Source organism: Stenella coeruleoalba, assembly GCF_951394435.1.
Source record: "Stenella coeruleoalba genome assembly, chromosome: 5".
Lineage (NCBI taxonomy): Eukaryota > Metazoa > Chordata > Mammalia > Artiodactyla > Delphinidae > Stenella > Stenella coeruleoalba.
The window spans coordinates 27597346-27613759 of record NC_137150.1 but is presented as its reverse complement, the minus strand read 5'-3'; the positions used below and the strand labels follow the sequence as shown (position 1 = coordinate 27613759).

Sequence of the window (16414 nt, the reverse complement as noted above, 5' to 3'; positions counted from 1 at the left end):
GAGCCTGGCTTGGAGCCAGACTGCCTGGGTTGAATCCCAGCTCCCCCGCCGGCCAGCGGTGGGACCCCGGGTGGGCGGTTTCCAGTCTCGGCACCTGCAAAACGAGGAATGATGACAGTGCCGGCTTCCCATGGATGGTTATGAAGATGAAAGGAGTTATACATGCAAAGCCCACCAAGTGGTGTGCAGCACAGAGCGAATCTCATTACATGTTAGCAGTTCAGATATGATTAGACTTACACCCATATGGCAGGCCCGGCTCGTTAAGCAATCTATCTTCTGCAAATCAAGAGATACCTGCGCCGCCTTCTTTTTAACAGAGCACAGGTAATCACTATGTCTTGTATCAATTTGATCTTCCATCTTCCACCTCCCGTATTAACTAGAGCTGTGTCTGGGAAGGAGAAGTGCCTGGTGGGAGAAGCATGTGTTTGTAGCCAGAGTGGCTGGGTTCAAGTTTAGGCTCTCCTGCTTGTACGAGCCTGGGTGAGTCACAAACACCCTCAGGGCCTCACTGACCTCTGTTAATTGCTCAGGAAAGTTAATGCCGGCCTTGTCTACCCTCAGTATCACAAGGCCATGAAGGCCAAAGGCTTCTCCCCGGCTGGGGAAGTGGCTGAATGCTGAGTATTATTTGGAGTGGGTGAGATTGCCTGGGTTGGAATACTGGTTCCAACTAGGAGCTGCGGAATCTTGGTGGGTGCCTTAAGCAATCTGCCTCCGCTTTCCTCATCTGTAGAATGGCAGACAATGACAGTACCCGCCCGAGAGAGCTGTTGTGAGGTTGAATTAAAGAGCTTAGCACAGCCCATCCACAGAAAAGTGCCCAATCAACGTTAGCTGTTATTAGTATCCTTACTCTCAGTCTGTCTTCCCCACCAGATTGTGAACAAGGAGCTCATTTAATTCATCCTTATATTCTTGGTACCTAGGGAACTGCTTCGTAAAGTCAGCTGAATTCACGAAGGATGGACGGGGGATAAATACATACATTTAATTCAGGTCCAGATTCCCTCCTGATGGTCTCAAGAGACTCAGCTGAGTCTTCTCAGGGCCTCGCTGGACTCGTCTGTGTTTCCATTACTGTCTTATTGCTTTGGTTTTAGAAAGCTTCACCTCTAAGGATTCACTCCCGGGTTAGTCTGGAATCTCGCATCAGACTGAAGTAGGTTTGGGTCTCACCTCCACTTTCTCGCTGTAGGACTTTGAGTATGTTGCTGACCCTTTCAGAACCTCTGTTTCCTCATCTGTGAAATGAGGCCAAACTCACCTACTTCTCAGAGTTGCTGAGCTGACTAGATATTATATACCTGGCACACATAGTAGGTGATCAATGAAAGCTGGTATTATTTTATTTTACTTCCTTGACGCTCCTGGTTCCAGTTGGCCCTACTTTGAATATCAGCTGGAGCTCTGAACTCTGGTGTGCAAATGATTATCTTTAACGCCAAATGCATCGTCCTCACAGACCTCCACTCCGCCTGTGTTGGGTGGGAGGTCTTCTTCCTCTTGTTGCCTGCCTGAGGGTTACCCTGGTGTGCCCAGCCTTGGGCCTGATGACTGCCCCTGGCAGCATGTTCTCTGTGTCCTCAGCAGCCCCTGGTCTCCAACAATACCCAACCAGAAGGCCACTGTGGCAGAAGCAGAGTCAGCCACATCGTGGTCCCGCCCGTAGATCACTGGTTTTGAAGATGGCCGTAAGCATGGCTTCAGAGTTCAACAGAATAGGGCTCCACCACTTGCTTATTTGTTGTGCGACTGTGGTTAACTTAGCCCCTCTGAGCCTCAGTTTACTCATTTGTAAAATGAGGACGACATAAGAGCATGTTTGCCAAGGGGCACATGAGCTGCTGCTGGACCACATCAAATGGCATCGTGACCGAGGCCCTCCCCCAGAATGGGGAAAGGGCAAGTGAAATCAGTTATCAAGTGCCCTAAAAGCATGAAAGCTGGCCCAGATTTTTTAAAAAATTAGAGTAAAAATAAAAAACCTAATAAGGAGAAAAAGAACACTCAATAAGCCCTACAGTGAATTGACTTCATAGTGACATATGTCACTGTCACCATGATGCAGATTCACTGCTGAGTCCACCAAGAGGACACTAAATGGAGCAAAGGGTGGGGTGGATTTCTACAATGCTTCTAGAATCACCTAACTTGACAATTTTAACCAGACTTTCAATCTTAAAAAAAAATGCTTTTGGTAATTTGAGGAAAACATTAGTAATTAAACAAATTTTCGAATGAAGCCCACCCCAAATACTGACAAAAAGTCTTAATCAGCTATCTCATAAAACAGTGTTGACTATATCAGTGGGTTCTCAACCTTGGCTGCACAAAATAAATCACTTGGGGGCCTTTAAAAGTACCCATGCCGAGACCCTGCCCCAGAAAAATCCAAATCTCAGGTAGGGAAGGGTGAGCGTTTAGAAATAGCTTCCCAGGTGATTCCTACAGCCAGGACTGAGACCACTGGTTTGGACTCACCCCGGTACTAAGCATAGGGATGATTCACACACTTGGTGACTGAGGCTGTGGATCTCAACCCTGGCCTCACGTTAGAATCACCAGGGAGCTCTTAAAAATCCTAAGGCCCCGTCCTAGACCAATGGCATCTCAGTCTCTGGGGTAAGACTCAGGCTTCCGTACTTTTGAAAGCTCCCTAGGTGATTCAAGTTGCAGCCGGGGCTGAGAAGCACTTGTCTAAAGGGTACAGTTAAAAAAAAGAAAAAGAATGTGTCCTGTAAAATCTTAGGTCTGCATTTTGCAGCAGGTTATTAATTACGTGGTACTGCAGTCAAATCCTACTTACCTGTGAATGGCTTATCTGTTACGAGGAGACATCATGGGCCCGTTAGGGATGCAGGGAAGGTAGCTAACATTATTAAGCACCTACTATAAACCAGGTGCTTTCCGCCATCATCTCACGTAGTTCATACAGTATCCCAGTGAAGTAGGTGGTGTCAGCCCCATCTTAGTAGGTGAGGAATTGAGGCTCAGAGAGGCTAACTCATTTACATCAAGTCATTTCGATAGTAAATTTGCCTCCAAGATCTGGGCCCGAGGCCGCACTGCCCCGCACAGGGTGGAAAAGGAGAGCGTCTCTTTGTTTCTGACTACATATTAAAGTTAAATGATTTGTTGGGTTCTCTGATTTGTTTCTACTCCCCTCTGTTAGCCTCGATAAATGAGAGCTGACTACACTGTTTATTCGAAAAGGGTGATCTAGGTGTAAATTTATTACTTAAGTTAAAAAAAAAAAGAGAAGCATGTATCTAACAATTATTTCATATTTGCTCTCCTTCAACTTGACAACAGATTTTGCAGTAGCATTGTAACTGCTGAATGCTTCTAGCTGGTTCTTTCCCCAGTAAAGGGTAAGTAATAAGAACCAGGATGTGGAAACTAAACGTTTACCTTTGCTTAAAAAGGCAAACATTTTTCTCCCAAGTGACTTTGAAGATTAGTAAAAAATAAAAACCAATCCAAATTATGGACAGGGCTGTCAATCATTCATCCTGGTCCCTTGTGTCTCCTATTCTCTGACAATCCTAGTGCTTCCACATAGATCAAGACACAGCCCACAGTTTGCAATCCCTTCCAGCAGAGCCGGCTGTCATTAGTGACAGGCAGGCCCACCTCACAATCCCCTCTGACAGGCAGGACAAGTGGGACTTCTTGCTTCTCTAGCAATCTCCCAGGAAAGCTTCCCAGACAAACGTCAGAGACCCACTGTCCTAAAATACAGGGCTTTTAAACGGCTGCATTACTTATGCTGAATGCTAATAGCAGTTCTAAAAGAAAAAAAAAAATCCTGTGTAATTGTTTCTAGATTCATAGTTTTTTCTTAAAGTCTAGATTTATAGAACCTAGGATTTGTACACTTGGAAAAGATGGCCTGTTATGTAGATGCAGTTTTCAACCTAGTCAGTGATGACAGTAATAAAGGGTCTCACTTACTGAGTGTGATGATGTGGTTCCGGGTCAGAAAAGTGATTTACATCTTCACATAATGCTCATTGGGTTATGCTGTCCCCGTTTTGCAAGTGAGAAATGTGTCCCAGAGAAATGTCATGTGCCTAATGTCACACAGCTACTGAGTGGCGGCCCTGGAGCCGAGATGCTACAACCCTCTGAAACGAGACGGGGCTTTCCCACAAAGTGTACCCTGAAGGGCAGTGGTTTGTGATTTTTTCACTTAGGACCTCTCTGAGAATGTGAATCTGTTGGTCTCTCTCCCTCTAAGGAGAAACACTTGCAGGATTTGGATGAGAGGGGCTGACGGAAGCCCCACTCAACACTCCATCCCTGCCTGTCACCCTGTGGACTCTGCAGACGTGACCGCGGCCCCTGCTCATCCCAAGGGCATATGCCCACCGTTACCTCAGCACCTTGACTGTCTCCATCCACTGCACCTGCTCACTCTCCCAGGGGTCCACCTGGATCCAGTCGGACGTCTGCAGGGCCAGCCGGGCCATGGCCACCCGGTGCCGGGCAGCCACGAGGTCCTTCTTTCCGTAGTTGTCATTGACAGGAGAGATGATACCCCCGATCACCTGGTACCTGCCTAGGCAGCAGAGAGCAGTGGTGTTGCTGGTACAGGACTTTGTCACCTGGCAGCTGGAATTCAGGCAGGTGCTAAAAATCTTGGGGTCTCGTCCTGAGTGGGATCAGACCCTAGCATTCTCTGCTGGGCGGGCCAGCTCCCTTGGGCCAGGTAAAGGTGCTACCTCAGGAACCACGTGCCTCTCCTCCAGAGGCTTCTATACCCTGGAGTAGCTGAGAGCATGCCGTGAGGGTGGAGCTGAGGCAAGGCTCCCAGATAGCAATGTGGACGGTTAGGGTCAGAATATGTTGGAGGAACACGATGACTCCCCCTGCCTGGGACTTACAGGGGCACTACTGTCCTCTAATCATATTTGGGACAACAGTTACACATGGTTTCTTAGCTCAAGTAGGGGATTTTGTGGATCAAAGAGGAAAGCATGACATTTAGCCTGAACCAGGTGGGTGGGTGACGGGATGTAGGCTCACTGCACAGGCCCACCATTGGCTTTGGAGGACTGTGCTGTTAAGGGAATGGGAAGGCCTACTTTGGAAAAGATGTAAGCTGTCTTATGAGAGATGTTGCATGGCTCAGTGACTGAAGAATGGGGCATTATAGGTTTAGAGCTGCAGTGAATTGTAGAAGCTACAGAGAACCACCATGGAAAGAGTATGAATGGGTCTCAGAGAGACGGTGGCTGGAACTTGGGTGAAGCTCTAGTTCTATCACTCACTAGGATGTCTTAGGCAACTTACCAAGCTATTTGCAAAAATAAAACACTTAGCCATTTGAACTTCAGTTTTCCTACCTGTAAAATGGGATAATGCCTGCTTGGCAGGACCTTGTGGTAAGGACGAAATTAGATAATGTTTATGAGGGGAGATAATATTTTGACTTCGTATATGATACATTTAAAAAAATTGTGTTATAAAATATCATATGCATATAAAAGGGCATAGAGTTTGACAAAGAGTTATAAAGTATATCCTGTTCTAATCCTCACCTAGGTTAAGGATCAGAAGTTCCCTGTCACAGCCTCCACACTCTGATGGAAGCTCATCACTATTTTTACTTTTATAATATTAATTCTCTTGCTTTCCTTTATAGCTTTACCATGTATTTATGCATCCTTAAAAAACACAGGTTGATTTTGCCTGCTTTTGAAACTTTTAAATATGGAGTCATACTCAACGTATTCTTTCATTAAGCCTTTTTCACTTTGATAAAATTCATGTAGTCCGGGGCTTCCCTGGTGGTGCAGTGGTTGAGAATCTGCCTGCTAATGCAGGGGACACGGGTTCGAGCCCTGGTCTGGGAGGATCCCACATGCCACGGAGCAACTAGGCCCGTGAGCCACAACTACTGAGCCTGCGTGTCTAGAGCCTGTGCTCCGCAACAAGAGAGGCCATGATAGTGAGAGGCCCGCGTAACATGATGAAGAGTGGCCCCCGCTTGCCACAACTAGAGAAAGCCCTTGCACAGAAACGAAGACCCAACACCACCCTAAATAAATAAATAAATTAAGAAAAAAAGAAGAGTAAATCCTATTAAAAAAAATTCATGTAGTCCAACCAGTTTTATTGCTGCATAATATTCTTTTGCATGATTATATACCAAAGAATTGATCTATCTTACTGTTGATGGATTTGGTTTGATTCTGGCTTTAGACAGTTACCAACAATGCTGCTATGAAAATGCTTGCACAAGTCTCCCTATGTGCACAAGCATATCTTTCTTAGGATATGTACCTAAGAGAGGAACTACCAAGTCACTGGGTAGATGTATTTGCAGCTTTACTAGATAATGCTAAAAAATTTTCTAAAATGGTTATAGATATTTACTCTCCAACCAGCGGTGTATGAGCGTTCACTTGCTTCACACCATCGAGCAAATAACCATACAGGGTTATTGTCAGGATTTTCCCATCTGATAGATGTGTAGTTATATCTCATTGTGGTTTTAATGTTCCTTTTCCTGCTTACCGATGAGCCTGAGCATTTATTCATATATATTATTAGACATTTTAGCTTAATTTTTTTTTTTTTTTTTGCAGTACGCGGGCCTCTCACTGTTGTGGCCTCTCCCCTTGCGGAGCACGGGCTCCGGACGCGCAGGCTCAGGGGCCATGGCTCACGGGCCCAGCCGCTCTGCGGCATGCGGGATCTTCCCGGACCGGGGCACGAACCCGCGTCCCCTGCATCGGCAGACGGACTCTCAACCACTGCGCCACCAGGGAAGCCCTTGAGCTTAATTTTTTTGTGAAGTGCCTGTTCAAATCTTTTGCCCATATTTTCGGTTGTCTGCCTGTTTATCATTGATTTGTAAAGTTCTTCATCTATTCCGAATATTAGCCCTTTGCTGGTTGGTTATATGTGTCATAAATACCTTCTCTCACTTGACGGCTTGTCTTATTCTTTTTATGGAATCCTGTGAAAACAAACGTTCTTAATTTTTATGTAGTTGGGTTGTTAGTTTTTCTCCTTTACGGCTAGTGCATGTTGTGTTATGAGGACGTTTTCCTAATTATCTCATAAAAGCTCTATAGTTTTGTTTTTCACATTTGTGTCTCTGTGCGTGATGTGCATCCTATTAAATTATTTTCCATTTGGATAGTCAATTATTCCAGCATCATTTACCAAAAAGACCTCTTCTGCCCCGCTGCTGTGCATTGTCACCTGTGTGGAGCTCCTAGTGTCCATCTGTGCATGGGCCTGTTTCTCCGCTCTCTATTCTGTTATGTGGCTGTATTTGCTATCCTTGTACAATGTCACACTGCCTTGTTTAATAGAGCTTTAGTACACATCTTGATATCTGGTTAAGTAAATCCTCCCGCCTGTTCTTCAAGAGTGTCTTCGCAATTCTTGACTTTTTGCATTTTCCACATAAATTTTAGAAAGCAGTTGTCAAGTTCCACAAAGATGAAACAGCTCCCCAGCCCCCCCAAAAACCTGCTGAAATTGGATAGGAAGTGAATCAAATCTATAATTCAATTTAGGGAGAACTGACATTTTTACAATAATGAGTCTTCCAATCCACGAGCATGGTATATCTTTCCATTTGTTTAGGTTTTCTTAAATGTTTCTAAATAAAATTTTACAATTTTTCTTGTAGCGCACTTAACACATCTTTTGTAAGATTTATTCCTAGATTCTTGATCTTTTTGATGTCACTATAAATGGCATTTTTAAAGTACTCTTTTTCCTGCTGTTGATATGTAGAAATATAATTGATTTAGGTATCTTGAATGTGTCTCTAGTAAATTTGCTAAACTCTCTCATTAATTCTAATAGTTTATCTGCAGAATCTTTTGAATCTTCTATGTCCAAAATAATACCATCTGAAAATACTGACAATTTTGCTGTTTCATTTCCAATCCTTTTACATTTTATTTTTCTTGTTGCATTGTTTAAGACCTCTAGAATACTGCTGTATAGAGATGGTGTTAGCAGGCATCCTTGTGTTATTCCCACTATCAGAGGAAAAACTTTCAAGTTTCATTGTTACGTATGATATTTGCTGCAAGTTTTCTGTAGATATCCTTTTTCAGTTGTGGCAGAGACCATGCCATGTGTTCATTAAGACCCATTTTTATTTTTCCTCTTTCTGGGCATATAGGAAGCTAATATTTCTGTTCCTCTTGAAATTAGGTTGTGTTTTTGTGATTTGAATGAGTTATAGTCATTTGGATGTGGGTGGAAGTGATGTATGCCCCATGTAGACTTGGCCATAAAAACTCTTACATGATGCTCTAGCTCTTCATAGTGAATCTGAAAGCTGTGATTAGGATAGAAAAGCATATGGGGACTACCAGGATACCTGAGACACAGCTTGGAAGGGAACTGCCCTGTAGATCTTCTGAACCTACAAAGGATTTATCTGATGAGAGAGAAACTTTATTTAATGTGTTAAGCTCCTCAACTTGGGGGATTTGTTACTGCAACTTAGCCTGGTCTATCCTGACAAATATGTTATTTTATTTTATTTTATTTATTATTATTTTTTTTTGCGGTACGCGGGCCTCTTACTGTTGTGGCCTCTCCCGCTGCGCAGCACAGGCTCCGGACGCGCAGGATCCAGATGCGCAGGCTCAGAGGCCATGGCTCAGGGGCCCAGCCACCCCGCGGCACGCGGGATCCTCCCGGACTGGGGCACGAACCCGTGTCCCCTGCATCGGCAGGCGGACTCTCAACCACTGCGCCACCAGGGAAGCCCCAAATATGTTATTTTAAAAGAGGCATTTAATATCCAAAATATATAAAGAACACATACAACTCAACAATAAAAAAAAGCAATTTGAAAATGGGCAGAGGAGCTGATGGACATTTTTCCAAAGAAGACATACAGATGACCAACAGGCACATGAAAAGATGCTCAACATCACTAAACATCATGGACATGCACATCAAAACCACAATGAGATGTCACCTCACACCTGTTAGAATGGCTATTATCAAAAAAGACAAGAAATATGTGTTGGTGAGGATGTGGAGAAAAGGGAACCTTCTTGCATTGTTGGTGGGAATGTAAATTGGTGCAGCCACTGCAGAAGACAGTATGGAGATTCCTCAAAAAATTAAGAATAGAACTAGCATACAATCCAGCTATCCCACTTCTGTATATTTTTCCAAAGAATACAAAAATACTAATCTGAAAATATATACATACCCCTATGTTCCCTGCAGCATTATTTACAATAGCCAAGACATGGAAGCAACCTAAGCACCCATCAACAGATGAATGGATAAAGGAGTTGTGGTGTGTGTGTGTGTATATATATATATATATATATATATATATATATATATATATATACACACACACACATGCACACATACATACACAATGGAATACTACTCAGCCAGAAAAAAGATGAAAAAACTTGCCATTTGTTAGAACACGGATGGACCTTGAGGGTATTAGGCTAAGTGAAATAAGTCAGATGAAGAAAGACAAATACTGTATAATTTCACTCATATGTGGAATATAAAAAACTAATAAACTAAAAAAAAAACAAATAACGAACAAAGCAAACACACCAAACAAAAACCAACACAAACCCATAGATATAAAGAACAGAGTAGGGGGAGGGGTGGAGGGAGGGTGAAATGGGTAAAGGAGATGAGTCTCCTTTACCATACATGTCTCCCGTATGGTGACAGATGGAAACTAAATCTTTGATGGTGAGCACTTTGAGGGTATACAAAAGTAGAAATATTGTACACGTGAAACTTACATATTGTTATATATAAATGTTACCTTTATAAAATAAAAAAGAGACATTCCCAGCTAGTCAGTTTGAGTTTTGTCATAAATGAATTCTCTGAAACTCTTGAAATGACTGTGTGATATTTCTCCTTTAGTCAGTTAATACAGTGCATTGCATTGATTAACCTTCTAATCTTTATCATTGCATTCTTGAGATAAACTTGGTTTGGTCAAGATATATTATCTTTTTAATGTGTTGATGGATTCACTCTGCTAATATATTTTTAGGGAGCAAGAGAAGTCTATAATTTTATTTTCTCTTAATGTTCTAATCAGGTTTTGGTATCAAGGTCATGCTAGCCTCATAAAAAGTGTTGGGAGTCCCCTCCTTTTCCTATGCTCTGAAATAGCTTGTGTAGGATTGAAAAAACATTTTTTCCATTAAGTGTTTTCTAGAACCCATCAGTGAAGTCTTCATGAGGCTGGAGTCTAATTTGTGTGAAATTTTTTGACTAATGATTTAATTTCTTTAATGGTTGTAAAATGATTCAGATTTTTATTTCTTCATTATTTTTGGCAACTTGCATTTTTTCTAGGATTCTTTTCATTATATCTACATTTTGAAATGTACTGGCATAAGGTTGTTTCCAATATTCTCTTATCTGTTTAGTTGTTGACACCATCTGTAGGGATGTTCTTTTCATTTCTAATGTTGGTTGTGTTTCCATTCGTTTTCCTTGCTCAGTCTTGCTAGAGGTTTGTACTCTTATTAGTCTTTTCAAAGAACCAACTTTTGGCTTTATTGCTCTTCTCTACTGAATGTTTGTTTTCTATTTCATCAATCTCTGTTCTATTTTTATTAATTCTATCCTCCTCCTTTCTTGGTGCTATTTTGCTCTTCTTTTTCTAACTCCTGGTGATGGATACTCAGCTAATTTGCCATTTATCTTATTTTCTAATAAACACAGTTCTGGCTATAAAAATTCCCTCTAAGCATGACTTTACTTGCATTTACTTTTTGATATGTAGTGTTTTCATGATCATTCAGTTCAAAATACTTGCTAATTTTTATTATTACGACTTTTTGATCCATGAACTATTTAGAAGTGTTTTTCCTAATTACCCAACATATTGAGATTTTTGGCAATCTTTTTGTTACTGATTTCTAGCTTAGTTCACTGTAGTCAGAGAACATACTCTATTGATTTCAATCTCTTGAAATATGTTGATACTTGCTTTATATCCTAGGATATGATCAGTTTTGGTAAATGTTCCATGTGTACTTAAAAAAAACGTGTATTCTATGATTGTTGGGTGCAATGTTCTGTCCATTTACTTAATATTGTTAATTGTTTTGTTTAAATCTATGTTCTTACTGATTTTTTTGTCTGCCTGTGTATTACTTATTGAGAGGCGTGTTAAAATCTCCCACTATGATTGTGAAATTTTCTATTTTTCTTTTTAGTTCTTTCAACTTTTGTTTCATATATTTTAATATGTTATTAAAATATACATTAAGTTCCTATATATTTATGATTCTTACATATCTGTGAATCAAGTCTCTTTCTCTCTAGTAATAGTTTTTACTTAAAGTCTATATGCCTGATAGTACTATAGTCTCAACAGTTTTATTTTGATTAGTATATGCACGTCATATATTTTTCACCCTTTTACTTTCAATCTTTCTATACTTTTGTTTTAGGAAAGTCTTTTGTAAATAGCCTAAAGCTGGATTAAAAAATTTGGGGGATCAAATTTGACAGTTATTGACTCTTAATTGGAATGTTAAGTTCACTTACATTTAACGTGAATGCTAACAGATTTAAGTTTAAAGCTACCAACTTATAGAGTATTTTCTTTCTTCCCACACAAATCTATGTTATTTTTTCCTCTTGTCCTGCCTGTGTTTGGGCTTTATTTCATTTTTTTTTTCTCTCGGATTGGAATTATATATAGTCTCACATCCAAAGTAAATGAAGACCTTTCCCCTCTTCCTCAACAACATGGGGACTAGAGAGCTCTGTCCATGCTAGTCTTGTACATATTTTAAGACTATTGTTTCCCCTAACCCTATTAGACCTTATCATTCTGTTTTATACAACCAATGCTCACTTATATTTACCCATGTATTTGCCATTTTCTTTGCACTCCATTTCTCTTTGCATATCAGACATGCTTTCCGGGAATCACTCTCCTTCTGACAGAATATATCCCATAGAATTTCCTTAAGTTAGTGACTTCATGCTTGAAAGACATTTTCAAGATATTACCCTCACGCTTTTATTAGACATGGAAAATTCTTAGTTATTATCTCCTCAGAAAATGCCTCTGCCCCTGTACTCTGCCCTCTTCTTCTAGCTCTCTGATTGTGTATACGTAGCCACCATGTCGCCTACCCTCTCTTCTGAAATTAAAAACAAATCTTTTTCTCTCTCTCCTCCACTCTTCATAATTTCATTTGATCTATATTCCAGTTCACTAAGTTTGTATTTTTCTATCTATAGTCTGATTCCAAATTATTCACTGAAATTTTTTTAAAGTCTTTTAATCTAAAAACATGTAAATATCTCCATTTGTCTAGGTCTTCTTTGATTTCTTTCTCAGTATTTTTGAAAATTATATAAATATTTTGTTGATTTGTACCTAAGTATTTCATTTTATTTAGATCAATTGTAAATGGTATTATGTTTTTAATTTTGGTTCACATGTTTGTTATTAATATACATAAACAAGATTGATTTTTGTCTGTTGATTTTTATCTCACTTATTCTAAGAGATCTAAAAAAACAAATTCCTTGGCATTGTGTACATAGACAACCATATCACATGCAAATAGAGAAAGTTTTATTTCTTCTTTTCCTACATGTATGCCTTTTATTTCTTTTTTAAATTTAATTTATTTTTTTATACAGCAGGTTCTTATTAGTCATCCATTTTATACACATCAGTGTATACATGTCAATCCCAACCTCCCAATTCATCACACCACCACCCCCAACCTCCCGCTGCTTTCCCCACCTTGGTGTCCATAGGTTTTTTCTCTACTTCTCTGTCTCAATTTCTGCTCTGCAAACCAGTTCATCTGTACCATTTTCTAGGTTCCACATATATGCGTTAATATACGATATTTGTTTTTCTCTTTCTGACTTCACTCTGTACGACAGTCTCTAGATGCATCCACGTCTCTACAAATGACCCGATTTCGTTCCTTTTTATGGTTGAGTAATAATATTCCATTGTATATATGTACCTCATCTTCTTTATCCATTCGTCTGTTGATGGGCATTTAGGTTGCTTCCATGACCTGGCTATTTTAAATACTGCTGCAATGAACATCGGGGTGCATGTGTCTTTTTCAATTATGGTTTTCTCTGGGTATATGCCCAGTAGTGGGATTGCTGGGTTGTATGGTAGTTATACTTCTAGTTTTTTAAGGAACCTCCATACTGTTCTCCATAGTGGCTGTATCCATTTACATTCCCACCAACAGTGCAAGAGGGTTCCCTTTTCTCCACACCCTCTCCAGTATTTTTTTTTTGTAGATTTTCTAATGATGCCCATTTTAACTGGTGTGAGGTGATACCTCATTGTAGGTTTGATTTGCATTTCTCTAATAATTAGTGATGTTGAGCAGCATTTCATGTCTTTCTTGGCCATCTGTATGTCTTTGGAGAAATGTCTATTTAGGTCTTCTGCCCATTTTTGGATTGGGTTGTTTGTTTTTTTTAATATTGAGCTGCATGAGCTGTTTATATATTTTGGAGATTAATCCTTTGATGATTTGTTTGCAAATATTTTCATCCATTCTGAGGGTTGCCTTTTCATCTTGTTTATGGTTTCCTTTACTGTGCAAAAGCTTTTAAGTTTCATTAGGTCCCATTTGTTTATTTTTGTTTTTATTTCCATTTCTCTAGGAGGTGGATCAAAAAAGATCTTGCTGTGATTTATGTGAAAGAGTGTTCTTCCTATGTTTTCCTCTAAGAGTTTTATAGTGTCTGGTCTTACATTTAGGTCTTTAATCCATTTTGAGTTTATTTTTGTGTATGGTGTTAGGGAGTGTTCTAATTTCATTCTTTTACATGTAGCTGTCCAGTTTTCCCAGCACCACTTATTGAAGAGACTGTCTTTTCTCCATTGTATATCCTTGCCTTCTTTGTCATAGATTAGTCGACCATAGGTGTGTGGTTTACCTCTGGGCTTTCGATCCCGTTCCAATGATCTATATCTCTGCTTTTGTGTCAGTACCATATCGTCTTGATCACTGTAGCTTTGTAGTATAGTCTGAAGTCAGGGAGTCTGATTCCTCCAGCTCTGTTTTTTTTTTCCTCAAGGCTGCTTTGGCTATTCAGGGTCTTTTGTGTCTCCATGCAAATTTTAAGATTTTTTGTTCTAGTTCTGTAAAAAATGCCACTGGTAATTTGATAGGGATTGCACTGAATCTGTAGATTGCTTTGGGTAGTATAGTCATTTTCACAATATTGATTCTTCCAATCCAAGACAATGGTATATCTCTCCATCTGTTGGTGTCATCTTTAATTTCTTTCATCAGTGTCTTATATGGCATACAGGTCTTTTGTCTCCCTAGGTAGGTTTATTCCTAGGTATTTTATTCTTTTTGTTGCAATGGTAAATGGGAGTGTTTCTTTAATTTCTCTTTCAGATTTTTCATCACTAGTGTATAGGAATGCAAGAGATTTCTGTGCATTAATTTTGTATCATGCAACTTTACCAAATTCATTGATTAGTTCTAGTAGTTTTCTGGTGGCATCTTTAGTATTCTCTATGTATAGTATCATGTCATCTGCAGTGACAGTTTTACTTCTTTTCCAATTTGGATTCTTTTTATTTCTTTTTCTTCTCTGATTGCCATTGCTAGGACTTCCAAGTCTGTGTTGAATAATAGTGGTGAGAGTGGACATCCTTGTCTTTTTCCTGATCTTAGAGGAAACGCTTTAAGTTTTTCACCATTGAGAACGATGTTTGCTGTGGGTTTGTCGTATATGGCCTTTTTTTTTTTTAAATTTTTCTTGCTGTACGCGGGCCTCTCACTTGCGTGGCCTCTCCCATTGTGGAGTACAGGCTCCGGACGTGCAGGCTCAGCGGCCATGGCTCACGGGCCCAGCTGCTCCGCAGCATGTGGGATCCTCCTGGACCGGGGCACGAACCCACGTCCCCTGCATCAGCAGGCGGACTCTCAACCACTGTGCCACCAATGAAGCCCAGTATATGGCCTTTTTTATGTTGAAGTAGTTTCCCTCTATGCCCACTTTCTGGAGACTTTTTTTTTTTTTTATCATAAATGGGTGTTGAATTTTGTCAAAAGCTTTTTCTGAATCTATTGAGATGATCATACGGTTTTTATTCTTCAATTTGTTAATATGGTGTATCGCATTGATTGATTTGTGTACATTGAAGAATCCTTGCATCTCTGGGATAAATCCCACTTGATCATGGTATATGATCCTTTTAATGTGTTGTTGGATTCAGTTTGCTAGTATTTTGTTAGGATTTTTGCATCTATATTCATCAGTGATATTGGTCTGTAATTTTCTTTTTTTGTGGCATCTTTGTCTGGTTTTGGTATCAGGGTGATGGTGGCCTTATAGAATGAGTTTGTGAGTGTTCCTTCCTCTGCAATTTTTTGGAAGAGTTTGAGAAAGATGGGTGTTAGCTTTTCTCTAAATGTTGGATAGAATTCACCTGTGAAGCCATCTGATCCTGGAATTTTGTTTGTTGGAAGATTTTTAAACACAGTTTCAATTTCATTACTTGTGATTCGTCTGTTCTTATCTTCTATTTCTTCCTGGTTCAGTCTTGGACGGTTATACCTTTCTAAGAATTTGTCCATTTCTTCCAGGTTGTCCATTTTATTGGCATAGAGTTACTTGTAGTAGTCACTTAGGATACTTTGTATTTTTGTGGTGTCTGTTGTAACTTCTCCTGTTTCATTTCTAATTTTATTGATTTGAGTCCTCGCTCTCTTTTTCTTGATGAGTCTGGCTAATGGTTTATCAATTTTGTTTATCTTCTCAAAGAACCAGCTTTAGTTTTATTGATCTTTGCTATTGTTTTCTCTGTTTCTATTTCATTTATTTCTGCTCTGATATTGATGATTTCTTTTCTTCTGCTAACTTTGGGTTTTGTTTGTTCTTCCTACTCTAGTTCCTTTAGGTGTAAGGTTAGATTGTTTATTTGAGAATTTTCTTATTTCTTTAGGTAGGGTTGTATAGCTATAAACTCCCCTCTTAGAACTGCTTTTGCTGCATCCCATAGGTTTTGGATCGTCGTGTTTTCATTGTCATTTGTCTCTAGGTATTTTTTGATCTCCTCTTTGATTTCTTCAGTGATATCTTGATTATTTAGTAACGTATTGTTTAGCCTCCATGTGTTTGTGTTTTTTATGTTTTTTTCCTTGTAGTTCATTTCTAATCTCATAGTGTTGTGGTCAGAAAAATGCTTGATATGATTTTAATTATCTTAAATTTAATGAGGCTTGATTTGTGGCCCAAGATATGATCTATCCTGGAGAATGTTCCATGCACGTTCGAGAAGAAAGTATAATCTGCTGTTTTTGGATGGAATGTCCTATAAAGATCAATTAAATCTATCTGGTCTATTGTGTCATTTAAAGCTTGTGTTTCCTTATTAATTTTCTGTTTGGAT

The 16414-nt window shown here is 39.7% G+C and overlaps 1 protein-coding gene across 1 annotated transcript in view; it reads right to left on the bottom strand.

Moving 5' to 3' along the window:
• Positions 1-16414, bottom strand: part of NMNAT3 (nicotinamide nucleotide adenylyltransferase 3) — a 116479-nt gene that overhangs the window by 7789 nt on the left and 92276 nt on the right. The window contains exon 3 of the mRNA XM_079921525.1: positions 4384-4567. Within this exon, the coding sequence (XP_079777651.1) occupies positions 4384-4567 (184 nt within the window). The remainder of the gene's footprint in view (positions 1-4383; positions 4568-16414) is intronic.